We start from the raw sequence: 27,863 nt of genomic DNA, 5'->3' as shown, positions 1-27,863 counted from the left end.
AATCAATTAAAAAAATCCTTAAATTTAAAAATATTTCAAACATTTACCGCGACTTAATAGATTTTTTCTTTTAAAGACGAAGCAGCAGAGAAATGTTATTTTTATTTTTTTCATGTATACATACAGTGGTACACAAAATAATAGGTGTGCGATATTTTGATCAGTTTTTGGTTATTTGCCTTTTGTTTAGTTAATGTTTGATATTTTTGTATAAAAGTTTAGCTGGTTATACAAGATACACCAAATAATCTCAGATTTCAATCTATGTACAAAAATCAAAATAATTCTGGAGATTTTTTGAATCATAATCACTAGAAAAAATTTTGGTATGCAGTTTTATAGCCCATTTAATTTTAGTCTAATGAAATGCAGAATTCGCAGAATTTTTAATTTTTTATTTTATTAAAAATAAACATTAAAATATTGCACTCCCATTATTTTGTGGACAACTGTATATAAACAATCGAATTTATTTAAACAAATTATAAATACGTATAGGTATATTTGGTGGAATTGATTATAGGGAAAACCAAATTTTTTAACCTCACAACCACCCCTCCCCCAAAAAAAATTCTGCGTTCACCCCTGTTTAAATACATATGTACATTCGGGTGGTCTAAAAATGCAAGTGGAAATGTAAAGGCGAATTTTAATGCTACCCTAGTTCAATATAGAAAAAATATACTCCTTGCTTTTTTTTTATTTATTTCGAGATCAAAAAATATTTAGAGGTCGCTCAAAGTGCTCAAAGTTTTCAATGTATTTTATATAAAAAAACACAATTTTTCGTGGAAATGGTAATGAATTTTTTTCGATCGGAAATCTCTGTTTCTTTTTAGGAGACTTCCAATAATAATAGCCAATTATTTATTTTACAATTTTTTAATACTAGCGATTTTTTATAGGTCCCCCAGTACATTTTTTGGGGTTTCTGGTGACCTATAAAAAATAGTTAATATTAAAGAATGGTAAAATAAACAATTAAATATTATTATTGGAAGTCTTCTAAAGAGAAGAAAAGTATTCCGTTCGATTTTCAAGAATTATAGGTATACCATTTCTACGAAAATGTGTTTTTTCCCATATGAAAGGACTTCCAAGGTCATCAGCGTCTTTAAACTTTGACAGATCATATCCCCGAAAAAAAGACAATAAATCTCGGATACGTGTTAGTTTATTTCTTGTACAGAACCCATACAAAAAATTTGAAGCGAATCGGACACATCGCATCGTTTTTTCGAAATCCGTCCGACTTAAAAAAGAATGGCTCTTATGCAAAATATGTAGTTATTCTATACAGTTTCGAAATACAAAATCATATTTTCCCGCTTTTTATAATCGAAACTGTATGGTGGAAAGTGTGTTCTAATACCTATTTGATACACAAAAAATGATCACGGCTGCACCTTTTGCTGATATATTACATACATATGTTCCATTTAGTTAAACAATATAAGAATATTGTAGTATGTACCACAAAAACGTATATTTTCTATAAAAAATCATAACTCAGAAAAAAAATCTTCGCTATTAGAGATTTGGGTTGATTGTAGTTCAAAGTGTCTCTTTCCCGGTAAAAAAGTTTGAGAGAAAAAAAATACACTTTTTGAGAAATTAAATTTAAAAAAAAAATTGAACGATTTGTTTATTGTTAAATGAAAAGTTTTAAATAATGAAAATCAATAAATATATCATTCTATCTTGAAGTGACAAGAATTACTGACATTTGAGTAAAAACATTGTTGGAATCTATTAAATTTTGACAAAGTTACGGGCATTTAAAAAAAAAACTCTCACTGTCAATTCGAATAATCGATTTTTGTCTGAAAAACAAAATCGCGTTTAATTCGGCCGAACAATTTTTCCGAGCCAAAAGAAAAAATACGTGTTTCATTATTTGGACCAACAAACAACGTATTTGAGTTTGGTACAAATTAAAAATCATGCTCGTAGCGGACCGGTTGTCTGGAAATGGAAAGCATCCATTGCAACAACGAGGTAGAGTTTGAATGAAATCCTTAAACAAACTTGTTTCGTGGTACACTTGGTTAATTCCACCAACCCTAATGTGCAGATTTGGTATGAACCCAAAGCAATTAATACTGAAGTCATTTATTTATTGTCTCCATTGTAATGATTCTATTATTCAATTGTGTGGCTAATCAACTTAAGCGAATTAAAACTTGTTTTTATGCGTTTATAACTTATAAACAGTGAAATTCAGGTCTGAGATTCATAAATAAATTTTTTCAATTATTTATACAAATATAAAAAAATCTGCAAAAAATTCTAAAACGAAAATTTTTAGCCACTTGATGAAACTTACACTAGAATTGAGTGAGTTACGAAACTGCACGCCCAAAATCTTTCTGGAAAATCGAATGAAAAGGTCGAAATTTTTGCGAAAGTTTTTTTTTTTAATATTGCACAAAGTTTGAAACTTGTATTTATATGGTTTTCGTTAAAGAAGGAACTATATATTTATAAAAACTAACTAAAATTAAATTAAAAAAATGTTGCGAAATTTCGGGTGAAATCGGGGAATTCTCAAAAATGAATTGGCTACCCTGGTTTAAATATATGTATGTGCATAGAGCAGCTATCGCAAAAGCAAGATAATCAAGTCAAATACAACAAAAAAATTAAATAACGCATGCGTTAAGAGCAAAAATTTTCAAGTATTCGTATGCTTTCTTTTCACTGATAAAAAAAAATCTAACACAATGAGTCACTCACTGGTCCGGAGAACCACATCAAAAAAACCCAATATTATTTCAGTAACAACAACAAAGAATACAAAGCTGAATCCCATAAAGCGCATCAAGCAACCGGCAAAGCGCTGAATGGACAGTTTTGTTGCTGGTGCCGGTGGAGAGAGTCACCTTCAGCGCAGCACAAGTGGGCGATCAACGGTAATTTCTACTAAATTTTGTAAGTAAATAAATGCAGTTATTAGCGTTAAGATGCACTTGCACATTGGCTGAATAGCAACAACAATGATCCATCTCCTCTGGCGCGCACTATTAAAGGCCTTCGCTGAGGTGATTTCGTCACTGTCTGTCGATGGCCCTAGCCTAGAGAGTGCGGTGCCGCTAGAAAAAGGAATTCGATGCTGCATTTAATGCGGTGTTAAAGTGTTTTCGTTTACCGAGTGCAAAGATACACATAATTTAATTTAAAAACTATATAAACATAAGTTATTTTTAAATGGAAAAAAATTAAACTGTGATAAAATTTGTGTATTATTAGCAAAAAAAAAAACTGATCTCGCGTGTATCCGTCTCTTTTTTAAATGTACGTGTTTGTCAAAATGTTTAATAAATGTTTGGGGCTAAAGGCCCTATTTTTCATTTTCACTCTTGGTTTGTTTTTGCAACGAGCGCAAATGTTTGCAAATGCGGCGGTAACACCAACAACTGCATCGCCGAGCAGCGACATAGGCAGCGAGAAGCTAAAAATACCATCAACTGCAATGGACATGGAGGCGACTGCAAAGGAAACGAGCGCAGAGATGACGGACATAATGAATGATGATGGGGCCAAAGGTGCGAAAACTGAAAGCCAGACAGACGACACTGCGACTATGGTGATGACTGAAATGAAAATGAGCAACAAGGAGAACGACTGGTGGCAGCACATGGTACTGTATCAGATCTATCCACGTTCGTTTATGGATACCAATGGCGATGGTGTAGGCGATTTGCAAGGTGAGTAGAGCGGGAGGGGCCATGCATTTTTTTTACTGTGTGAGATTGAGTGATTTTAATATTCTTTTCCTTGCAGGCATTATAATGAAACTACCGCATCTCGCTGAGACTGGCATTGACGCTGTTTGGTTGAGTCCGATTTTCAAGTCGCCTATGGTGGATTTTGGCTACGACATAACTGATTTCAAAGATATTCACACGGAATACGGTACAATGCAAGACGTCGATAAGCTGATAACGGAATCGAACCGCTTAGGTAACCGTTAAACCATGATCCCGTTAGATTTGGCGCGGGTTTATGTGCTGATTTGTTGTAAATATATATTTGCAGGAATTAAAATAATCATGGATTTTGTGCCGAATCACACGTCAAATCAAAGTGAATGGTTTGAGAAGTCGATTAACCGGGAAGATGGCTTCGAGGACTTTTATATTTGGGCTGATGCTAAAAAGGATAAGGATGGCGAGCGGATGCCACCAAATAATTGGGTGAGTAGAAGCATTTGGAGCTTATCTATATGGGCCATTCCATACAAAATTTACACCTTTGTGTTTTTTTTGGTGTGAGATATTTTTTTTTAATTCTTTGTCGAAAAAAGAGGAAACTTTTTTTATTGCAGCAAGATATTCAAAAATCTTGAAAAAAATCCGAAATTTTGAACTCAGAGAGAAGTATTTGTAGAAGAAAATCAGTTAAGTAAACAAAATGTACGCAATTACCTCGGATTTCCAAAAGAGTGTGAGATAAATTTAAATATATATAATTTTTTGCATTAGTAATTGTATTTTTTAATTTTTAAAGCAAAAATCAAACGGTGTATAATTAATAAAAAAAATATACAAAAAAGCAATTTTGTAATGCAACAAATTAATTATTTAAATCTATCTCACATTCTAATGGAAAGCTGAAATAATTACGCACATTTGATTTTATCCGACAAATAGTTTATTAACGCTGCAGAAAATTGATAAAATATACTTTCCTGTGAGTTCAAAATTTAGAATTTTTTTCGCGATTTACTAATATCACGATAAAATGAAAAAAAACAGGTGTCTTCTTTTTTTCGTTAAAGAATGCAAAAAATATTTCACAAAAAAAAAAAGTATAAATTTGTATGGAATGACCCACATGCATTAAAATATGAAAGGCCTTTTATGCGATGAATATTTTGTGGTTACTTTATTTTCTTAACATTTAATTTTTTTATTTAATTTTATATATGTATTTTTCACACAGCAATCGGTGTTCTACGGCTCTGCGTGGACATGGAATGAGAAGCGTAGCCAATATTATCTGCATCAATTCACAGCTGCCCAACCGGATTTGAACTTCCGCAATCCCAAAGTAGTCGAAGCCATGGATGAAATCCTACACTTTTGGTTGGACAAAGGCGTTATGGGTTTCCGCATCGATGCTATCAACCATCTCTTCGAAGATCCCAAACTGCGTGATGAACCCCGCACTGGCAAAACCGATGACAAACATTCCTATGAATACACCGAGCACATTTATACCAAAGATCAGGTAGGTCCAAGCATATTATTTACTGCATTTTTTTTTTCTTAGCAGATGCATGCAATATTATGCATGTTATGTCCACAGCCCGAAGTTTTGGATATGTTGCAACACTGGCGTCAACTGTTGGATGACTACACAACCAAACATGGTGGCCACACACGCATTCTAATGACCGAAGCCTATGCTGATTTGAAAACACTGATGGACTACTATGAAACCGAAGATGGCAAGCAGGGTGCACACTTTCCATTCAACTTTAATTTCATTACCGATTTGAATGAGCAATCGGATGCGCGCGACTTTGTGTTCAACATACAGAAGTGGTTGACTTATATGCCGCGCGGACACACTGCCAACTGGGTCATGGGCAATCATGATAACGCGCGAATGGCAACACGTTTCGGTCCCAAGCTAGTCGATGCCATGCATATGCTGACGATGACACTGCCCGGCGTGGCAGTAACCTATAATGTAAGCGCGGTAGTAGATTGCTGGAATTGATATTCAAGAAAATCTAGTGCTTTCTTTCATCTTCTTTCACTTTCACTTCGTTAAGGGTGAGGAAATTGGCATGCAAGACCATCGCGATATCACCTGGGAGGAAACTGTCGACCCACCAGCACGCAATGTTGGACGTGAGCAGTACATGCAGGTGACGCGCGATCCAGCGCGTACACCCTTTCAGTGGAATATGCAAAAGCATGCTGGTTTCTCCAGCGCTGAGAAGACGTGGCTGCCTGTGAACCCCAACTACAAAAATTTGAATTTGAAGAAACAAATGTCGGAGAAGAGTCACTACTCGGTGTATAAGGCGCTAGTGGAACTACGCAAAATGCCAGCGCTGCGCAAAGGACGCTTCCATGCTGAGGTGATCAATCGTGATGTGTTTGCTTTCGAAAGGTGCGAAGAATATCTAACGAGCTTCTCTAAGAACTTAACAAATTTTTGGTTGCTAAAGCTTATCTGAGACACTGTCAAATCTTTCTTTTTATTTTACAGGGAAATCAAAGACGAAAACTCCATCATGACTGTCATCAATATTGGGCAACGCGCACGCGCCGTGAATTTGACTGAAATTTTCAATTTGAAATATCAACAAAAGCTTACTGTGCTAGTCGCGGGATCCAAGTCTACGCATGAGACTGGGTGAGTGTACCTAACTTGATTATCCTTTGTTTTACAAAATATCCTCATAACCTATGCACCGCTAACACGCACCTTTTGTTGTATCCCTGCAGTGAAGTGCTACCCGCCGAAGCTTTGCCGTTGGCACCCTATGAAGGTCTCGTTTGCATGCTCGAGTAAATAATCCCGGTTGCATAATAATTTGCCTGAAATTTGAGCTGAGCACTCTTACCATCACAAGAAATTGTGAATGTGTTTTTATCGATTTAACAAGTTATATATATAAGTTGCATTATTTAAGTAGAAAAAAAAAACAAACAAATAAATTCTAACACAATGTGAAATGAAATATATTGGTAATATTTTATTAAAGGGACAACTGTAATTAGTGAATATACATAGGTACATATAGCGAATTTTTCCAGGGACCAACTTAAATTTAATAATATCAATTTACCGCACCTGTCGCACTCGTAGCAGCTGAATAGGGTTTTTGTGGCAAGAAAGTCATTAAATTTTTTATGACTTTGAAATTGTTGGCCATTATTTTACTTCTATATTTGTAGGCCTGAAAGTGCCTGCTAGTATCGAGTGTCCACACCTACGCCGCCAATGCACTTTATTAATTGCTTTGTATGAAAATAAGCGCTAGGCTATTATAAAACAAAACGAATGATATATAAGTAGGTACATATGTACATATTTATTAAAATTTTTTTTTGCGCACGCACTCCAGCCCCAGCCCAGATGACGTCAAACCGCATGCGCTGCAAAGAAGGGGCTTGGCATTAAGCCAAAAATTGCAGGCAGTAAAGTGGCTAAGTGTAGATTTTGCAAAAGCTTCTATATACCCGTGGCGGTGTGAGCGTCTTTGCGCGTCTCCATAATGTCTGCAGTGATAATTTTTCATTTACCAGTTTGCCATTTGCCGCTGCATAATTTTGTTTTTGTAAAATTTCAAGTAAATTTTAAGCACTTTGCAGCGCGCATGCCACTCAAGTACGAGTAACTTGATTCTAGCTACTGTTCATGCAACTTGACATTTGAATTCGATTTCGATGAAGATTAATTTGAAGTGCTAAGTATTTTAGAGCTAGTGATTTTTTCGCACTTCTCACTTGCCACGTCGTCACATCAAATCGCCAATGTAGTAAAGATTTTTATGTTGCCAATTGTTGACTTGGATGTAGCATGCCGCGTTGTTAGTAGATTTTTACTATGTAACCAATGACATACATACATACATACTTTGACTTACAGCGTTATACTATTAATCTTTTTTAATGCCCCATTAATGTTAGCAGTTATGCCGCAAGAAGTGGCGCGTTGAGTGAAATTGATGTGGTGATTTGTATGAAATTTTCAATGATAATTAGTTTTCTTGATTGCATAGTCAATTAAGAATTTTTCATATAGAATTGTTTATAAATTTTTGTATAGTACAAATTAAAGTTCATGGAAAGTATTTATCAGTATACGATTGTATTGTATTCGAAAGAGAGCTAAAAATTGTTTGAGCTACATACCTCGTGGGGCTTTTGGCATGGGGAAACAAGTAAGAGCAGCGCTGTCTTCGGCTATGCCGAAGGCTTCATACCTTTCATGAACATCTGCAAATTTTACTTTGACAGATTACTGCTTTTGAATACATCTGCATACATCGATAGAGGAGTTACATACTTATATAAAAAATCGCATCTAAACAATCAGAGGTATGGAAGATACTTTATATGGAGTTATGATAAAAGACCTCATATCTGAACAATCAGTTGTATGGGGGCTGCAGGTTATAGTGACCCGATCTTTGTTATTTTCACTGTAAGTCTTCTGTTGATAATGAGTGAAAACAGCGCGAAATTTCATGGTCCTAGCTACATAAATGGATGAATTATAACGAAAAATTTCATATCTGAACAATCAGTTGTATGGGAGCTATAGGTTATAGTGACCCGATCTTTGTAATTTTCACTGTAAGTATTCTGTTGATAATGGGTGCAAGTGCTGCAAAATTTCATGTTCGTAGCTGCATAAATGGAGAAGTTATAACGAAAAATCTCATATCTGAACAATCAGTTGTATGGGAGCTATATGTTATAGTGGTCCGATTCTTCCGGTTCCGACAAATGATTAATACATTATAAAAATACACCCACCTACCAAATTTGATCCGGATATCTCGAAAACTGAGAGACTAGATTGCATACAAACAGACGGACAGACGGACAGACGGACAGACGGACAGACGGACATGGTTAAATCAACTCAGCTCGACGTTCTGATCATATAAGTATACATTTTAATGGGTCTATCTCTTTTTGTTCTGGTACTTACAAACATCGGACCAAAGTTATAATACCATTTCATGCTCATGAAAGGTATAAAAATTCTACAATGCAAACGCATATGAAAGGTTGGTGCTCCCACAAATAAAAAAACTTACTAGTATACTTTTGCTTACGCCTTTGTTATAAAAATCTCTTTCTTCAAGACACAAAAAGGCATTTTTGGGCACAATTTTAAATTTTGATAAAATGATTTTGTCGAAAGCTGAACACTCATCATATTTTGTATTTTTTCGTAGAATAAGAACCTGACCTTTAAATTATTTAAGCGGCTTTACAGGGGAATTCTGCCTGAGATAGTAACAAGTCTTTCGTAAGTCAAAGAATTTTGTTATTCTAGCAAAATTATTAGAAAAAAGTTCTTTAATTCACCTCTCGCGGTGAAAATCTATTTTGAGAGAAAGCACTTGTATATCATTTACCTCACGACACTCCAACAGTCGAAATGGCCGAATGAACAAAGCACTGGCCTGCTATTCGAGAGATCCGAGTTCGAGTCCTCGGGCAGTGTTTTTTTTTTCAATTGCATAACATTTTTAAAACTTATTTTATGTAGGTAGTTCTATCATTTTTAATTTAGTTTTTTTCTTAATATATTTTTTTAATTTCATTTAATTTGTAGGAATTTATTCAATTTTTGCTTTTTAGCCGCGTGAAAAAAGGGGGGAGGTTGTCAATTCGGTGGAATATTTTTTCTTTTTTTTTAAGTATGCTACCGCATAACTTTTGACCATGTTAACCGATTTATATAATTTTTTCTTTAAAGAAAATGTGGTACCTCAGGGGTTCTAAATTGGTTTAGATACGATCACTGGATCATGAAGGAATTAACGGTACTCCTTAATTTTTAAATGAGAGTTGAAGTCAGTCACTTTTTGCTTAAAAATTACTTGTTTAAATTATTATTCAAATAAATTTTAAGAAATGCATTTTATTTATTTTTTCTTGTTTCACTGAGTTAATTTGCTTTTATTTTTTTAAACCAATTTTCTTTTAATTTATAGTTTAAGCTTTAAAAACAAAAACGTTTTTAAAATTATTTTGAAATTTTCGCGTACTATTTTCTTTTTTTCTATTCAATTTTTTTTTTTAATTTAATTTAATTTTTTTAAATATTTGCATTTATTTTGCTTTATTTTAATATTTTAATATTTGTTACTTTTTCTTTTTCTAATTTTATTTACTTTTATCTATTGGTTTCTATTGCTTTAAAAAGGAAAATATGTAAATATTTTGAAATACATAATGAGCATAGAGCTTTCAATTAGTCTTTCGAAAGACAGTAAACACTCTTTACCAAAGAGCTTTCGAGATAGTTACTTTAATTTTTTTTTTTTTGATTTAGTCTAATTTGCTTTTCTTTTTTTAAATTATTTTCTTTAATTTATATTTTTTTTAATGAAATTATTTTTTAAAATAATTTTTAATCTATAAACACAATTTTCTTTTTTGACTAAATTTTTTTTTCTAAATTAAATGAAAAAAATATATTTTTTTAAATTTCATTTAATTTTTATAAATACTTGCATTCATTTTTACTTTATTTTAATATCTTACCTTTTTTTAATTTAATTTTCTTTTATTTATTGGTTTCTATTGTTTTAAAAACGAAAATATATAAATATTTTTAAATTAAATTTATGTTTTAAAAATCGTATTGCTAAAAGGTGATCAGGATAACGCGAAAACCTCCCTCTCGTTGGCAGGGCTTTCAATTAGTCTTTCGAAAGACAGTAAACCCTCTTTACTAAAGATGTTTCGAGATAATTTGCAGAATAGTTGTCAATTTGTCTTACTAAATAATTTTGTCTTTCGAAAGACTGTGGTGGGCTGAAAAGCAGTTGCCAGAATTGCGCTCTAAATTAGCATTTCGAATTGTTTCAAATCGCTGGTAAAAATTTTGAAACTCAATAGGTTCATATATATATTTTATGATAGGTTTTACTTATATTTTGGTCTATATAGTTATTTATATAAAAGTACGCAATACTTTTAAGAACCACCCTCAATTTCATAAATGTTTTTAAAATAAAGAAAATGGGGATTTTATTGAAACCATTTTTGCTTTTCGTCGCTTTTAGAGCTTAACGAGTTAATTTTAATAACAATAACCAGTGGCGGATTTGAATATTTTTCATCCCTGGGCAATTCAGAATTTGACGTTCTTTTTACGATAAGAAAAATATTTTGAGGTAAAAGTACCAGTTTTGGCAACGATTAGCAGTAAATAGTAATATTCAATTTTACGTTATGTACTATACTTTTATTACAATTTAAGATGAAAAAGTGGTATTGGCCTTGGGTAAAGGTTTTCAACTTTTAAAGAAAGCCCTCATCAACAAACTTTATTCACTTGATAAGTTATAATCTCAAAAATACTAAATTACTACTTTTTTATATTATCATTTAAATAATATCAAAAATATCTAACAGTGTTGTCCTATTTTCTGATTGCGTAATGGAATCTCAAATTTATGTCTTAAAATGTACAAACACAAATTCAACTTTTAGTGCAGCTAACTTGAAAAATAAAATAAGAATTTTTCAACTCAAATTTTGCCGCCCCTAAATTTGCCGCCCTAGGCACCTGCCTATGTTGCCTTTACGGTAAATCCGCCACTGACAATAACGTAAAGTTTTGTTCCGTATAACTATATATGTTCAGCTTTTTGCCTGCGTTGTAGAATTTTTTTTACTAAATGTAGATATTTAAAAAATCGATGCAAAAGGATCACTTTAAAAAGAAAATATGAGCTCTAAGCTCTAATAATTTTCTATGTATTTTAATATAAATCTCGTTGAACCATACGCTTTAAACATACCACCACAGTGTATCTGTAAGTTCGCTTCGTTGCAAGTTTTTGCAAATTAAATAAATAGCGCCCAAAGCACCATGCATAACAAAAATGTTCAATTCAAACTAATTACATTCTCCAAAAATTAATTTTCCTTTCCTAAACAGATTTCAGCTGAGACCAAATGGCAGATTACGGTTAGCCGCTTATGAGGGCATCGTTTTTGATTTAACAACACCTGCAGACGAAGCTGAGGCCAGAGTGTGAGTAGAGCAAACAAAAAAAAAAAATCAACAAAAAAACATAAAAGTTTTTAATAAAGTTCTTAATCAGTTTTAATTCCTCTGTTCCGCTAACCCACTTACCTCTCAACACACAGTTACAGACGCAACATTGTCAGATTGTTAATTAAATCGGTGAGCATAATTTTGGTGGCATTGCTTGTGCATCAAACGTCGACAAAGAAATGGACTCAGCTGCGTTGTTGGAATCGGATGGACAGGCGTAACAATGAGCGCAGATTTCGTGGATAAATTTTCCGTTACTTTTTTCTCCGTTCGATGCGAGAAAACTTACGAAATTTTACGCAATGCTGATTCTAAGTATCATTAAGTTGACTGGGATTGGTTTGGGGGGAAAAAAATGCAAGTGAAAAATGTTTGGATTGCAACAATAGAACTTTAAGTTTGTTTTTCTGCGTATCCTAATTTAGTAATTGTTTCGAAAAAATCAATTAGCCAAGTTAAGTGTTTGTGACAATAAGAGAAAAACAATGTTAATACAATTATTTGTGAGGACAATACATATGTATGTGTGTGCAAAGATAAAGAAGCTGGACGCAACCTCAGCTAATTTGTTAAACTTTTTATATTGACATCAATTAAAGTTTGTACTTACTTAGGCAGGTTCAAGTATAACACAGATAAAGTTTACTTCGAAGAAAATGCTTTTTTACGTACATACTTATGCATTTATGTATGTATGTATATACTAGCGAAACTGGACTGCAGACTTACCTAAAACGAGAAATTAAAATTAAACGTTTTAGTTATTCAGAGGATTATGGGTAAGAGAGATTTATAAAATTGTATTTCTTTTATAATTTGTATGTACTTTTACCTTTAGCTAAAAGAAAAACACATCCATATTTGCAATACTAGTTTTGGTTTTATTACTAAGAAGCGTTAGAATTTTAAATACATTAAGTGGTAGATTATAATAAGCATTAACTGCTTTATAAATCGAAAATTTGTGTAAGAAAATATCACTTTATAAAGCTCTATAAACCTAGTTTATTATTTATGAATAATGCCATTCGATTGTGGCAAAGCATTAGGCGATTCAGTTACATACAGAAACAGGTTAGGTTAGAAATTAAACCTTAATGTCATATCCTTTTATTAATTTTGTCGCAACCAGTACACGACTTTTTCATCCCGACTGCGGGAATATTTCATGACTATTTCAGGATCATTTCGTGCTAGTTTCGAACAGAAATAATCCCTAAATAATCTAAAAATTGTTCTCAAGTAGTTTTGAAATGGTTCTGAAAAAGTCGTGAACTTGTCCCGAAAGGATCTCGAAGAAGTCATGAAACGGTTCCGAAACGGTCCATTACTATTCCCAAAATTATCGCAAGCTAGTGACCAAGTCGTGACCAAGTCCCGAAACGATTGCGAATTGAGCCCAAACTAGTCCCGAAAAGGCCCTAAACCTGTCAGGAAAAGGACCGAAAATGGTCGAAAAAGTCGTCAATGATTTCGAACAAAATCATCCTGAACTAGTCAAAAAATGATCGAAAAATAGTCGCGAGCTATTCCCTAAATGATCCCAAAGAAGGAAATTCCGCCCTCAAAATTAAAAAAAATTAAAAAAAATTAAAAAATTTTGGTGTGGTGATGATGTGAAAACTGTATTTGATAGTATTTGAGTTTGAGTAAAACGAGGTCAAAATGTCAAAAAATCGCGTTTTGCAGAATTTGAGAATAAAAATAAAAGGTAACAGAACCTAACACTTAGGCTTAAATTAGAGTTAGAATTCTCGACTAATCTACTATCCCTGAAAATATCATTCTTGCACCTTGACTTGATGGTCACTTATATTAATTTTTTGAACAGCAAAAACTGATTTTGGAGCAGTTTGAGTACCTACCGCAATTAAAAAAAAAAAGGTGTTAGAACTTTCCACTTAGGCTTAAATTAAGGCTTGACTTTCGACTACAATCCTTAAAAATATCATCCCACACAATTTTGTAGTATTGCAGGGATAATATTTGCAGGGTTAGTAGTCGAGAAAGTTCTAGCAATAATTTAAGCCTAAGTGGAAGGTTCTATCCCCTTTTCTCTCTTTGCTAGAGCATCTCAAGTACTACGCGATTTGTTTTACACTTTGACCTCGTTTTTCTCAAAATTTAGAGCTGATGGAAACTTTGTGCTTACGGATTCGTAATCAGCACAAAAAATTCTTTCAAAAACAGCGTCAACATTTGCCGCACCAAAATCAGTGTTGCCCTGTATTATTTGCTACACATTTTCTGAGATCTTTAGAAAACGATTATTATTGCATTTCCATTAATGAAATATACATCATTTTCGATTTGTACGGAGTGTATGGTAACGTTATTTTTAGTAAATAAATTATTTGGACGTTTAAGGGAAAAATATTTAGATTTAGCGCCAATAAAGGAAAATTTCGAAAATTAACAATTCTAGAATCGCCAACGATTTGTAAAATAAAAAAATCTCGAATCGTTTGCGATTCGGAAAATAAAAATTCTAGAATCTCCCACGACTGGAAAAATTAAATATTCTCCAATCAATGAAACGATGACCTGTTTGAGCCTTTCGACGACACAGACATAGCGCCGTGAGTTAAAATACATCTTCCTGACCACTTATTGTTCAGATAAGAGTTTTTTATATAAATAACTTCTCTACCTACATACATATGCAGTGAAGGTAAAAATCTTGTTTAGCTTCCAAAAATGCAGTAATTCGGAAAGCTACACCTTTTTGTTAACTTGATTGGATGCGATTCTGATCTGAGATATTGAATACGACAGATGCTTTAAAAATTCCACGGGCACATTTTGAGGATCAACAGCCTTTTCATGCTATTTTCAGCGAATTTAGAGTCTGAAATATGTTCTTGAAGGGCGAGGTTCCATCGTTAATCCCATGTAGATTACCTGCGTGATTACCCAGTAAAAACAACAAGAAAGATTATGTTTAAGTAAATAAAATATTAAAATACTTAACAAAGTTGTATAACTTTTTCGTAGATTTAGATAATGGCCTTCCTATATATGGCGGGAGGCCACGTATAATAGATCACTTTAGAGGTCGCGGTGCTACAAAATGAATAAATTTTGCTAACGAGAATCGCCTGAGTTGAGTACGACAAAATATGCCAATTAAGAGATTTAATTAAATTTATGTCCATTTAGAACATTTAATTAAGATATTGAAGCAGCCAATATTCACATTACTTTACACTTAAAACACTTTTGAATAGATATTCGTTCAAAATTTATGTTTACTTGTTAACGAAAACAAATGTGCCAGCCACACTTTTTGTACTAATTGCAAGTTTTACGAAATGCCATCACTAGTATCTGCAAATTCCATTAAAACCCAGAAATGCTGTCAAGACATGAATAACAACACAAACAATGGAAAATTACATCGGAAACATTTTACTGCAAAACTCTTAGATAGAAGCGCTGGGATAACGAAATTATTTGTGGGCGGGAAATTGGGTGGAAAGTTGCACAACTGCAATCTTGCTGCCGGTGGCGATGCACTAAATGCGTCAAATAAAATATTGCACTCTTTATTGCTTGTGATTACAAAGCATGTGAGGGTTGCAGCAAGGCGAAAGAGGCAAACGAGGAGAGAAGCAACGGTGCAGATAAGAGTGAAATGGAAACGAAACTGATGGTGCGCGTGAAAAATGCGGCTGACAGTTGCGTGGGGGGTAAAGTAGTGCAGCATTGATAATGTAGTATTTATCGTTAGGAAAGCTGAAATTTTTTCGTTCGTAGGTACACCCCCTAAATGACAGCATTGGCAGTTGTTTTTGTCAACTGCTTCTTACATTTATTAACTTGGCGGCAACGCGAATAGTTTTAAGCGAGGAACAAAAGCTGCTGTCAAAAACTATTTTGTTTTGTAACTTAGTGCAAAAAGTAAAAGACGTACGTAAGTAAAAGGAAGTGGAAGAGGATAACGCAAAGGAACATACCTACATATGTTTGTAAATTTATAAGTTTCCGAATTTTCTGGCGCATGCAGTGCCATAATGTCGTGTGTGGGTGGGTAGACAGACGCTGCCAGCACTGGTGCCGAATTTCAATCACGCGCGCGATTTTATCACGTTTCAGCGTTTCGATGCGATACGATGCTGTGTGGAACTCACTTATGCGCATAAGTGCCTGCCTGTGGAAAGATGGCGGCGAAGCGTGCAATTTGCAACGACCGCTAAGGAGGTGGTGGTGCGCTTGAAGGTGAGCGCTTCGAGTGAGTAATGGTCGACTAACAAAAGGGCATTTGCCCTTAAGAGGCCAATTCAAAAACTTACTTTCGTCTCGGTGTGTGTGTGTGTGTGTGCGTGTTGGTTTTGCACAAAATAAATTGGCCAATGTTGGTGCGCTCAAGTGAGGTATGACGAAAATTGCACTTGCCACGCGAGTGCGAGAATAGCTTCGGGAATGAGTAAAGTGTAGCCGAAAATAGTAGTTATCGCTTGCCTGCCCGCAAGATGTGCATTTGTGCGTGCTTTGCAGCTTAGGTAGCTAGTTAAATATTTTGTTGTTGCTTCTTAAGTTGCAATAATGTATGTAGTTGACATTTGCTGTAGCCACTTGACAATTGAGTTCGTTCAGCTTTGTCAATGTTGCAGGCAGGCGAAATATGTTTTAGACCGCGCCAGCAATTTCACACTGCATTGCATAAGCGATTTCGTATAGTGCATGCCTCGTCGTAATTTGCTGCTATGTTGGGCAGACTTGTGACTTTTGACTCCCGCGGCAGGTTAACTCAATGCAGCAACATGCGTCACTTTTGCTCTCGAGCGATTTCTCTCCTCTGCAACCGCATGTGCGGTTGATGATTAGCGTTGCTTTTGCTGTTAATAATGTTGCTGCGGAAATGTCTGCTGGCGGTTGCAGTTGGTGTTATTCTGTTTTGGCTGTTTATGGCTATTTGTCACCATTTGCCGCACGAGCTATCATATCAGGACAACAATGTGTAAATGTGTGATTTATGGAAGGATTTTGGCTGCACAGTGCTGTGTACGCCGAAGGGTGCTTTACGTAATTAACGAAAACTCAATTGCACCCTTGTCGAAGTGCGTACGTTCCGTTAGGGAACCAAGTTGATTAGATGCGTGTAATGTTAGTGCTATACTCTCTATAGAGAAAAAATATCCTAGCAAATACGGGGAAGGGTGCACTTAATGCAACTTAAGGCCTCAGTGTTAAGCTTCGCTTCAACAAGTTGGATGGATCTCGAAATCCAGTTCATCATCCACAATAAATATTATTCACAGAATTTAGTCAGAGAAAATGTGGATCATTCAAGGTAAATCGATTTATATTAGAAAGAAGACTTTAACTGGACAACTCTGGTTAATATAGTAAAGTCTTTCGTAAGACAAATGAAAGAAAGATGGCAAGATAGATCGAAGGACTTTTGTTATTCTAGAGAAGTGATGCTCAGAGAGAGCTTTTACTCTATGCGCGTCCGTATAAAATTTACAGAGAACTTTAAGGCGGTGATGGGCACTGCAAAGCACTTTTAGGCTTTCCATACATTTTGATGATGAGGATGTTTTACTATAAATGGCCAGCTTTTTCGTGATTTCTGTGACTGTGCGGCCATCAGGTCAAAAATATTTAATTGGTTGATCACCTCCAACTACGCCAAGGAGTGTTTCGACATAATGTTAACTTGTTTTGGTTACCAGCTCACTGCGGAATTGAAGGCGCCGATGAACTGACGAAGAAACGCAATCTTTGTGTGGCCGGCACGATATTGTGGACTCAACTATTACGACTATCAAGTCGCAGTAGGTAAGTATTGTAGGCGAAGTTTTAGATAGGCCTGGCTCTTTTGTGGTATCGTTTTTTGTCCATGTCATTAAAAGAGCTCAAATAGAACCACTGATAGTGCGCGGAACAGTTTTCTCGATAGCCTACAATGGCTTCGGTTTAAAATCTACGAAGAAGTGGCAAATGGAATTTATGTCTATTTTTTATTTTTTTTTTTGGTATTTAAAGCACTGGGATAAAAGGATTATTAACCAGGCCAAAAATTTCGGTAAATTCCGAATTCAATCCAAAAAAGTCCACTGAAAATTTGAACGGTTTTGAAAAATTAAGAATAGTCTAACTACTAACTAATAATTATAAGTAATAGTAAACGTTTATTTTGTGATAAATAAATATCAACCAGATTTTGCATTCAACTTAAAAAAGGCCAAAAAATTATTCACATTTTTTAAATGTTGTTGGTTTAAAAATGCAAAAAAATAAAAAATTTATTTAAAAGCGTTCATACCGACCAAGCAAATTTAAAAAATTCTCAAGATTGCTTGTTTGTAAACCATAATCGCATTCATTTCACTATTTGCTATGCAGAAAAGAAAAATCTATGCCCGTCTACTATTTTATTATTCCGATAATCGCGAGCTAGCTGCGAAGAGCGCTTTCAGGAAATCTCTGCTGTATACATAAAGTTTGTCAAGTGGCGAACCAGTGCAAGGCGGCAGACGCTAAGCTGCCTCTTTGCAAAATCCACGGCACTGTGCAACATGCCACGTAAATTCTTGTTCTTTACTGTGTTGGCTACTTCCGCTTACATGCTGCTTTGCACCATCGCATTTCTCAGTTTCGCATAATTGACTTTCGATGTTTGTGGCGAGGCGCCACAGCAGACAAAATATTTGCAATGCATACAAACAACGCTTAAGCTAAATGCTACATGCCAAGGATCAAGCGCATATTGTACATACATATGTACTTGTATGTGTGTCTATGGGGAGTCGCATAACTCTCCGACTTGCAACAGCAAGGATATCCGCTTCCTCTACTCCAGTTCACACTCGGCTGGAGGTTTTATAAGCAAGCAAGCAATACAATGTGGGAGCTTCACCTACATAAAAGTGTATGCGCATTATGTGTATATGTATTTGCTTGTGATTTGAATTTGAAGATCAAGCATAGAAACTACTTCTATTTTAGCTACATAGTATCTCCAGAATTTACCTTTAAACTGTTGAAACAAGTGCAACGTGAATTAGTAAGCAAATCTCCGACATTTTAGCTCACCCTAAGTTGTGCTCAACATTACTGATGCTTTGCTATGATAATGAATCTCTTGTATTTGCAACAGAAAGCAGGCACCAAAGAGAACTTGCTGGGCCAATTTTTCATTCAACAAATTTTTTATACTACAGAGCACAAGCAGCAAGGAAAATTCTGGCAACTGCTTTTGAACTCACTACCCACAGTGGTCTTGAAGCAACCACAGGTATGACTAAAATGCCAACCAAAACGGCTTACATAACTGTCTTTGTACATATTCATAGATCAAAATTTCGTTGAAAATAAAATTCCATCTGCTCCTATGCTTAAAATATTATAAAATGTTGATCTTGAACTTTCGAAATCCAGTTATATAATCGCNCGTCTTTGGAAAGGCAAAAGTCTTTCGTAAGACAATTGTCAATTTTTCCAAATATCTTTAAAGCTCTTTTCTATCTTTTGAAAGACTCATTGAAAGATTGGCTAATTAGGAGGTCTTAGCGTTATTCTGTTCTTTTTTCACTGACTTCAAACAAAGGAGGAAGGTTTTCAATTCATCGGAATAAATTTTTGTTTTTATGGATTTTACCGGATAGCAATGGACCACGTGAATTGTTTCCCATTAACATTTTTTATCGGATAACACTACCTACTTACAAATTTTTATATGAGCATTGAAGTCGGTTGTGTTTTTTGCTTAAAAATTACTGGTAGCAATAAGTTTTCAAAAAATTAAATTAAATACAAAAATATATCTATATTTTTTTAAACAATAAAATATTAAAAAATAAAAAATAAAATAAATAATTAAAAAAAAAATAAATAAAAAAACGTTTCTAAAAATTCAATGAAATTAGAACTAAATAATTTTCTTTTTAAAACCATAAAATTAAATTTTTTTTAGAAAATAGAAACATACAAGAATGGGAAAACTATAATAAAATTATGTTACAAAAATTAATAAAAATTAAAGAAAGTAAAATTTTTAGATTCGACTAAACTAAAAATATAATTTCCTTTTTGAAAAAATCAAATCTTAAAATTACAATTAAAAACCAATTAAATAGTAAAGGGGGGAAATACATAAAATAAATATATACAAATTAAAAAACTATACATAAGTATATATAGTATTTTTTTAATAAAACAATAAAATCTAAAAATTTTAAGAAAATTAAATTTAAAAAGGTAATTAAAAAAAAAAGTTTTAAGACAAGGTTTTGTCAATGATAAGTAAAATAAAGAAAAAAAGTACCCTCGTACCACCTAACGGTAAATTTTTTGTGGAGGTATTTCTTTCCCTTTAAGTTTTAAATATGAAACAAATCGGACCATAAATACCAGGTTTTCAAATCTTGACACCTGTGCCACATGGCGGATTAATTCATCTTTCGTATTGCATTGTCATAGGGTTCTCTGTTAAGTTTGAAGTTTAAAGTCTCTAGCTCATCTGGAACTATTTTGCCTAATATCTTTTAATTGTCTAAGAAGAGACTTGCAACTATCTTGACCAGCATTGACCTACTTCACTTAACCACAACTACGTAATAGCAAGTCCTCTCTCAAAATTTATGTTCACACATTTCAGTGTGCTTTGCCACCCGTCTGGTTCATAGTAGAAGTATAGCGTTTGTATGTATGTACTAAAATATCAACACGCTCCTATCTCATAGGTGTCAAAGCCATCTACTTCATTTATTATTTTGCTGTTGTTGTTGTTCAATAAAGTGTCCAGACACTACGCCATAAACACCTTGACTCATGTCGCTTGCAGGCGCTTTTAATTAGTCTGTGCAAACCATCTAAATTTATGTGGCTACTCTCGGCATGCCATTGGCTGTTTAGCACTGATTGCAGTTGTGGTTAATGTAGCTATGCCTAAATATTTATAAGTGAGTTTAAATTTTAGTGCTCGTACACTTTCAAGTGAGTTAGAGTTAAACCATTGGACTGCATAAATTTTAACAGTTACACGGCGGTAGCTTAACTGTTTCAAAATCTGAATAGTTTGAGTGAGTGAGTAGGTAGACTAATGCTTTAAATTACGTGGTTCGGATAGTCAGCGAAACTCAAAAGTTGCTGTATACTCAACTTTGCTGATGTGGTAAAATCACTTGAAAATCCGTCCTACATTTTATATTTCCTACATATGTATTAAAGTTGAGTCACTTACCAGTTGTCTGACAGTTTCTGGCGATGATAATAGCCATCACAGGATATCGTAAGCGTAAGCAATCTTTTAAGAGGAAAAAACATAGATAGCGTAATTCCGTCAGTGTGGGCTTTAAGGCAAAATAAATCTCTTCTCAATATATCCATACCCCGTACTACCATTAAGAGATTTTTTGTCGAGACGTTGTTGAAGCGTTAAGCTCTAAGATCGTTATATGATTTAGTCCGTACTAATTGGGGTTGTAGCCACAGCTTCCCCGGGCTAGTCTGTTCGCCATCTCATTTCTATATATTCGCTTTTGACTTGGAGTCTATTATAGAACTATGCTATTGGATTTTTGAAGAGAGTTGAGTTTCTCTAGGCACTAAAAGAATACTGACGATGATGGGTACTTTGTCGCTTTGCTATAACTGAGGATGGTATTTCTCTCATTGTGGAAGTACCTGATCAGGTTTATCTCCGCTCATTGATGCATGGCGTTGACTTCTTCCTGAAATATGCGCATTTACATTGGCATTGATAGTCTATTTGTGAGTCCATAGACACTACTGTGTACCAGTGATGGGTTTTAATCTGGATACGGCTTTCCAAAGTGAACACAGTTCCAAGCGGAGGCTTATGTCTGGCAAGTAGGGCCAGCGGAAGCTGGGAGCTTCTGGTTGATGTGACCTTCCTCCAGCCAAAACCTCTTTTAGAAAAGTTAAGTAGAGTTCGTTCTACCGCCAGATATAAAATTAGGGTAAAAGCTCTAGAGTTAGCTCCGCCGGACAGGAGCGCATTTTCCCCGTAATTTAAACACATGCCATTTGAACGCGGCTTGGGTAGTTCTTGAGGCCCAAGCTGCAGGGGCGCACCCAGGAATATATTTTAGGGGGGGTTTTATATTTCTGAAGATATATCACCGGAAAATACTGAAAATTTTCTTCAGATAATACGCTCTTTAAAATATATTTATGCAAGTTTTGTGTACAGTGTGTAATAAATAAATAAACATTTTAAAATTCATAAACTGCACTTTATTTACACAAGATTAACAGAACTCAAACACTTTTAACCGACTTTAAAAAAGGGGAGGTTATCAATTCGCCGGAATACGTAACTTTGGACCACGTGAACCGATTTCAATAATCATTTTTTTGTAGAAAGATGGTAGCTCAAGGTTCGTCCCGTAATTTGGTTAGAGATCCGATGATTGGATCATGAAGAAATTAACGGTACCCCTAAATTTGAATATAAGAATTGAAGCCCGTTGTGTTCTTTCCTTAAAAACTACTTGTTTAATAAAAAGTGCTATAAACTCAAGATGCGCTCAACTTTCAAAAGTACCTAAGAAAAAATTTTAAATAAGACTCAGTAAAAATAAATTTATTGATTCCATGAATTTTTGCACTTTTATGTTCCTTTTTTCGATTTCTGGTTTCTGGCTTTCGATAGAGATGGTGATTTTTCACGATTTCTAATTTTTTTCAATATTTCGAATACCGAAAAATTAACTGAACTCTCAAGAAAAACCAAAAATTCATATAAAACGACGGACGAGAAATGAAAAAGAAATTTTCTTCTACCAAAATTTCTTAAATCAGTTTGCAGCTCTCAAGAAAAAAATGCTCGTATATTCATTTCCTCATGAAAATTTACAGCAAAAGCAAAGCGCTTTTTCAAGCAACAGAAATTATAATAAATATTTCTTATAATTTCCTTGAGAGCTGGATTCTTAGCTTTAAGATACAGTTTGTATTTGAGGTTATTAGCTTTAGGGGGGGGGTATGAACCCCAAAACCCACCCCTTGTGTGCGCTAATGCCAAGCTGTCACCCTATATGTTACCCTTGGTAGTGCCATCATGATGTGTTTTCATATTAGGATTCTCAGGCTCATTCCTAGGATGCAACTGCTAGAAAATTGTACACTATTAATGCTTTTGTTGCTCTGGATATGTTTGAGTATACGTACTTTTTCGATAGTAGTTTGGTCTCTAGGATCAGACCTAGTTAATAATCTTAGCGTAAATCCATCTTAGGTTTCTAATGTCTGGAAGGACGTTCCTCCTGCCCAAAGGGAGGATTGAGGTTTTGGTTGAGTTATTTCGTTAAGTGTTGGCCCTTTTAAATTACATCACAGAGGGTTCTATTATGACAATGTCATCCATATAGTCGTGGCACAGAATTCCATTTTTCGAGAGTAGCTGATAGTTTACTACTAGGCTCCATTGAAGAGACGAAAGTACCCCTTGGGAGTAAACAATTCCCTAATTCTTTGCCTTTCATTGTAAAATTCATATTTGCTTTGGTCCCAGTTCAAAACTAGTACCTAGCAGCGGTACAAAATTTTTTGATTCAAATTGAAAGACTCCAAACCCTAAATATTTGCCCAATCAGAGCTTTAACTTACAGTAAAATAAATATTGTTGTGTTACTTACTTCTTCTTCTTCTTTTTTGGCGCTGTAACCGCCTAAGCGATTTTGGCCGAGTTCAGCAAAGCACGCCAGTCGTTTCTCCTCTGTGCCAACTGACGCCAATTGGAAACGCCAAGTGAAGCCAAGTCCTTCTCCACCTGATCTTTCCATCGCAGTGGGGGCCTCCCTCTTCCTCTGCTACCACCAGCGGGTTCCGAGTTGAATACTTTCAGAGCTGGAGCGTCGGTGTCCATTCGAACGACATGGCCAAGCCAGCGGAGCCGCTGTATTTTAATTCGCTGCACTATGTCTATGTCGTTGTAAAGCTCATACAGCTCATCGTTCCATCGTCTGCGGTACTCGCCGTCGCCAACGCGTAAAGGACCGTAAATCTTCCGCAAAATCTTTCTCTCAAACACCCCAAGAGCCGCCTCATCGGATGTTGTCATTGTCCATGCTTCTGCGCCATATACCAGCACGGGCATGATGAGTGACTTATAGAGCGTGGTTTTCGTACGTCGAGAGAGGACTTTACTCCTGAATTGCCTACTCAGTCCAAAGTAGCACTTGTTGGCAAGAGTGATTCTACGTTGGATTTCAATGCTGACATTATTATCGGTGTTAATGCTGGTTCCCAAGTAAACGAAATTCTCTACTTTCTCGAAATTGTAACTGTCAACAGTGACGTGGGTGCCAAGGCGCGAATGTGCTGACTGTTTGTTTGATGACAGGAGATACTTCGTCTTGTCCTCGTTTACCACCAGACCCATGCGCTTTGCTTCCCTATCCAACTTGGAAAAGGCAGAACAGACTTCGCGGTTTTTGTTACCGATGATGTCGATGTCATCGGCATAAGCCAGCAATTGCACGCTCTTGTAGTAAATTGTTCCTGAGCGGTTCAGTTCTGCAGCTCTTATTATCTTCTCCAACATCAGATTAAAGAAGTCACATGAAAGGGAGTCGCCCTGTCTGAAACCCTACACCTAATCAATAATAAGGCCTTAAAGTATTCCATAACTAAGAAAAAACAGCGCAGTGTACTTAAATTTTATTTTATTTAATATACAAAAGAAAACGTGTTTATACAGTTCCACTCTTTCAATAATGTGCAAAAATTTTATTGCGTTTCAAATATTTAGCTCATATTTTATCAACGAAATTTTTTTTACTACAACCATACTTATTCTAAACTGAAAATTGAATGTCTGCCCTAAATAATTCTCGTCACCTTAGCCGAATACCAGCAATGTGTCTAAGGCACTTTATTGAAGACTTTGTGCTACGAAGCCATAAAATATTTCGCATAAATTATCGTCAATTGCAAGAATTCAAATATTTGTGCAAATACTTTTCGCATGTACTGTGTATGCAAAAGAGAATGTGTAGATTATGGTGGTCTAAACATGCTTGCGCAAAAAGTAAGGACTCACCCGCAGGATTGTTTGTTTTTTAGTAAACAATTTTTAGAGGTCGCTCAAAGCACTCAAAGCTTTCCATGTATTTGGGGAAATAAAACAATTTTTCATAGATATTGTATAAAATCCTTGCAACTCAATATTTTTCGATTGAAAAGCTCTGTGTTTCTTTTCAGGAGAGTTCAAAAAATGACACCCAAGTGTTTATTTAACCATTTTTTAATACTAATATTTTGTATGAGTCACCCATTGCAATTTTTTGGGGGACCAATGAAAAGTAGTTAATAGCAAAGAATGACAAATAAACAGTTGAATAATATTCTTTGAAGTCTTCCAAATTGAAAGGTTTCCAAATTGAAAAGTATTTATTTGCAAGGATTATCATAACAACGAAAAATTTTCTTTTTTTACCATATAAACTATCCCATGTAGGGAAGCTTTGAGCGCTTGAAGCGAGCTCTAAATATTTTTTAAAACAGGACCATATTTTGTTCGATGTAAAACAATTCTGGGGTCAGAGGGCATTAAAATTCCGACTATATTTTATTTGGACCACCCTAATTTACAATCATGTGTGCATGCATGTTGATTTGTCACTCAAGCGAGTGAGCATACTTTCAGGCGCGCTGATGCATAAATACATACTATGAAATAATGTGTAACGTACAACTTTCTTAATAAAAAAATCTATAAAGGATGTAACAAAAAATTCGGAATTTATTGCCAACAGCTGTTAAATGTGCAAAATCTCTTTAAGTATTTACTAATAAAGAGGCTCTAATTCACTTCTTCCACCCTAATTTGTCGCACACACACACACGCAACCACACGCAATACATACGACTACGGTTTGGTTCGATAAGTATTGATTTGAATTAAGCGCCAACGTATCCTTTGATTTACATTTTTTTTGCTCGCACTTGTCTTAAATTTTCGTGCGAAATTTCACTCTAATTTGAAATTATTTTATTCAGCGTTCATTTTCATTTCATCCTTTGTGCGCTGCCTTCTACTTTTTTTTCTGCGCCCCGCGTGCTCCGTTTTTATTTCTGACATTTGTCTGGCAGGCAAGTACATCCTATCTTATAACCAATTCCCTCCACTGCAGTTGTGGGTGGTCACAAATGTATGTACTTTTTTTTCTTCACTTTTCGCTATCTGTCTGCCATTCAAGCTGTGGTGCGCACTGTGCTTACACAAACGCAACGATTGCATGTTTTTCGTTTTTCATTTGAGTTGCTCGCAGTTGGCATTTGCCTGGTGAAAGGAAGGAAACAGGCAAAATAAAAATGAAATAAATGCAAATTATAATTTGAGATCCTTCAACGTTCACCTACGCACCGTAATAAGGGTTGAACGCCAAGTGAGTCCATTCAGGAGTTGTGTCGGCAAGTTAGCGTGAAACTTATGCAAATTCCAAGATTTCCATTGAATCTATTGTGAGTTTTCTTAAATTTTTTCCTGCAATCCCCACAAGCTTTCCACTCAAAGTATAAGTAGAGTTAAATGTTGGTTTTCTCTAAAAAGGGTTAGAAGTTTACCGACCTCAACGTTTTGCACAGTGCCACAACATTATAATTTTATTTTTTTTTTGCTCTTTCTATTACGTTTTTCAAGCGTGCCACTGAGGCGTGCCCAGCCTGCTTGTGGTTTTAATAGCTGACAAGGGCAGTAAGTCGACGACAGCAAATAAAAAATTTAAGACCGTACCATTTCCAAAATGGTATTAAGATGGAGAGAATTCGCCAAAAATGGTTAGCACTATCCCTTTTTGTGATTGCGTGAAAGGTGCGTTACATACTAACTTAAGTCCAAAGCAGCTAGGGAGCAAATTTTCAGGGTCGAAGAGTATGGGTTATTGAACTGGTTTACTTTTTGAAAATGATGGAAACACGTACACATGTACATACATACATATACTACAAATGCAGATCTGGAAAGCCAGACTCTTTTCCTCGCCACGAAAAGTTCTCTATTTTTTCCGATGCAGAGGCTGCCTTGGGTTTTTCCTTTTTGCCAAAATCAGTTATACTTCTCGTTAAGTAAAATATAGGATAGATTTTCAGAATACCTACATACAGTTCCAGATAAAGTTGTGGTGACTCGATAATTTCCATTGAAGACCTGCTCACAGCGCATTAGAGGATTTGTAGAGAAAAATCGGTCAAAAGTCATTAGACCTATTTTTGTGACCACAATTAACAAAAAAAATTAAGTTGATTATTTGAAAACATATAACTTTTATTGATCGGCACAAAGTTTTCCGCTTTTCTGCAAGAAAAAATTTTAACTCTTGACGACCGATGGGTCAAGAGTGTCACTTTTTAATTTGTGGTTGTATTGAAAAAATTTGAAAGCAGTTTTCTTATAAATATGTATGTATATTAAAGATAAAAATGCCACTTAAATACAAAACTAGTTCATACAGTCCTTAGTTCTGTAAACTATTGCCAATTTATATTGATTTCAATTGAAAACCTGAAAGCTCTAATTTTCCTAATTTGTCTGCTGAAAAGTTAAAAGAAACAGCAAAAAAAACTTGCAAACAGCCTATTGTCTTTTATAGATTTTGCGAAGCAAATAAGTTTTTTTATTAATTTTGTACATATTTTACTTTAATTTTATTAATTAGTTTACAAATTTTAGCCCTTATTTTAATTTGCTAGCAGTGTAAACTTTGGGAGATAAGTACAATAGGCACGCAAGTTTTTTTCAGGTGTATTTTTTCTTAGACTTTGTATAAAAAAGACAAAAAAAAGAACTGTATAAGGTTAGTCGAATGAATGGTCGTGCGAGTCACCAGTTCCGAGTCTATTCGGCTGCAGAGTATGAAGCCTAATGTTGGACCCAATGTTGTTGAAATTTGTGATATTTTGAAGTTGCACGTGTTGAAAAGGTAAAAGTGCTTAAGTGGACACATCCCGTAATGGAAAGTTTCCATTCAGAATGGAAAACATACAGTAGAAGCTCTTGGTAAATTTCAAAAGCGAATTTTGAACACGAAGCTTTGTTTTTTTTTTTGGATGTTGTGTTAGCACCCACAGTGACCCTATGAAACCAGGGTTACCCAGTTTTAATTCAAGGTCCG

At 34.9% G+C, this 27,863-nt stretch overlaps 2 protein-coding genes across 6 annotated transcripts in view; one reads left to right on the top strand and one right to left on the bottom strand.

The window, feature by feature from the left end:
* Positions 1-27,863, bottom strand: part of LOC108358093 (calcium/calmodulin-dependent 3',5'-cyclic nucleotide phosphodiesterase 1C-like) — a 197,374-nt gene that overhangs the window by 149,423 nt on the left and 20,088 nt on the right. The gene's annotated exons all lie outside the window — the stretch shown is intronic.
* LOC108358095 (maltase 2) lies at positions 2,542-6,654 on the top strand. 4 transcript variants are annotated; one of them, XM_017609239.1, is made up of 9 exons: positions 2,542-2,912; positions 3,338-3,707; positions 3,784-3,963; positions 4,039-4,196; positions 4,945-5,232; positions 5,311-5,697; positions 5,783-6,126; positions 6,226-6,372; positions 6,465-6,654. In XM_017609239.1, the coding sequence occupies exons 1-9, from the start codon at positions 2,844-2,846 to the stop codon at positions 6,529-6,531; spliced, it is 2,010 nt and encodes a 669-aa protein (XP_017464728.1). In that variant the 5' UTR covers positions 2,542-2,843; the 3' UTR covers positions 6,532-6,654. The 4 variants fall into 4 exon arrangements, with proteins under 4 accessions (XP_017464728.1, XP_017464730.1, XP_017464729.1 ...); XM_017609241.1 differs by having other exon boundaries at positions 2,544-2,935; positions 3,363-3,707; XM_017609240.1 differs by having other exon boundaries at positions 2,545-2,931.

This window comes from Rhagoletis zephyria, unplaced genomic scaffold (assembly GCF_001687245.7).
Source record: "Rhagoletis zephyria isolate East Lansing unplaced genomic scaffold, Rhagoletis_zephyria_1.1 Rzeph_scaffold_00206, whole genome shotgun sequence".
Classification (NCBI taxonomy): Eukaryota; Metazoa; Arthropoda; class Insecta; order Diptera; family Tephritidae; genus Rhagoletis; species Rhagoletis zephyria.
Note: the sequence above shows the minus strand (reverse complement) of the source record. Positions and strands in the feature narration are given on the sequence as shown.

Coding starts and splice junctions, on each gene's coding strand:
- LOC108358095 (XM_017609239.1), top strand. CDS start 2,844: ATGGACAGTTTTGTTGCTGGTGCCGGTGGAGAGAGTCACCTTCAGCGC. Junction 3,708..3,783: donor TGGTGTAGGCGATTTGCAAG/GTGAGTAGAGCG, acceptor TTTTCCTTGCAG/GCATTATAATGAAACTACCG. Junction 5,698..5,782: donor GCGTGGCAGTAACCTATAAT/GTAAGCGCGGTA, acceptor CACTTCGTTAAG/GGTGAGGAAATTGGCATGCA.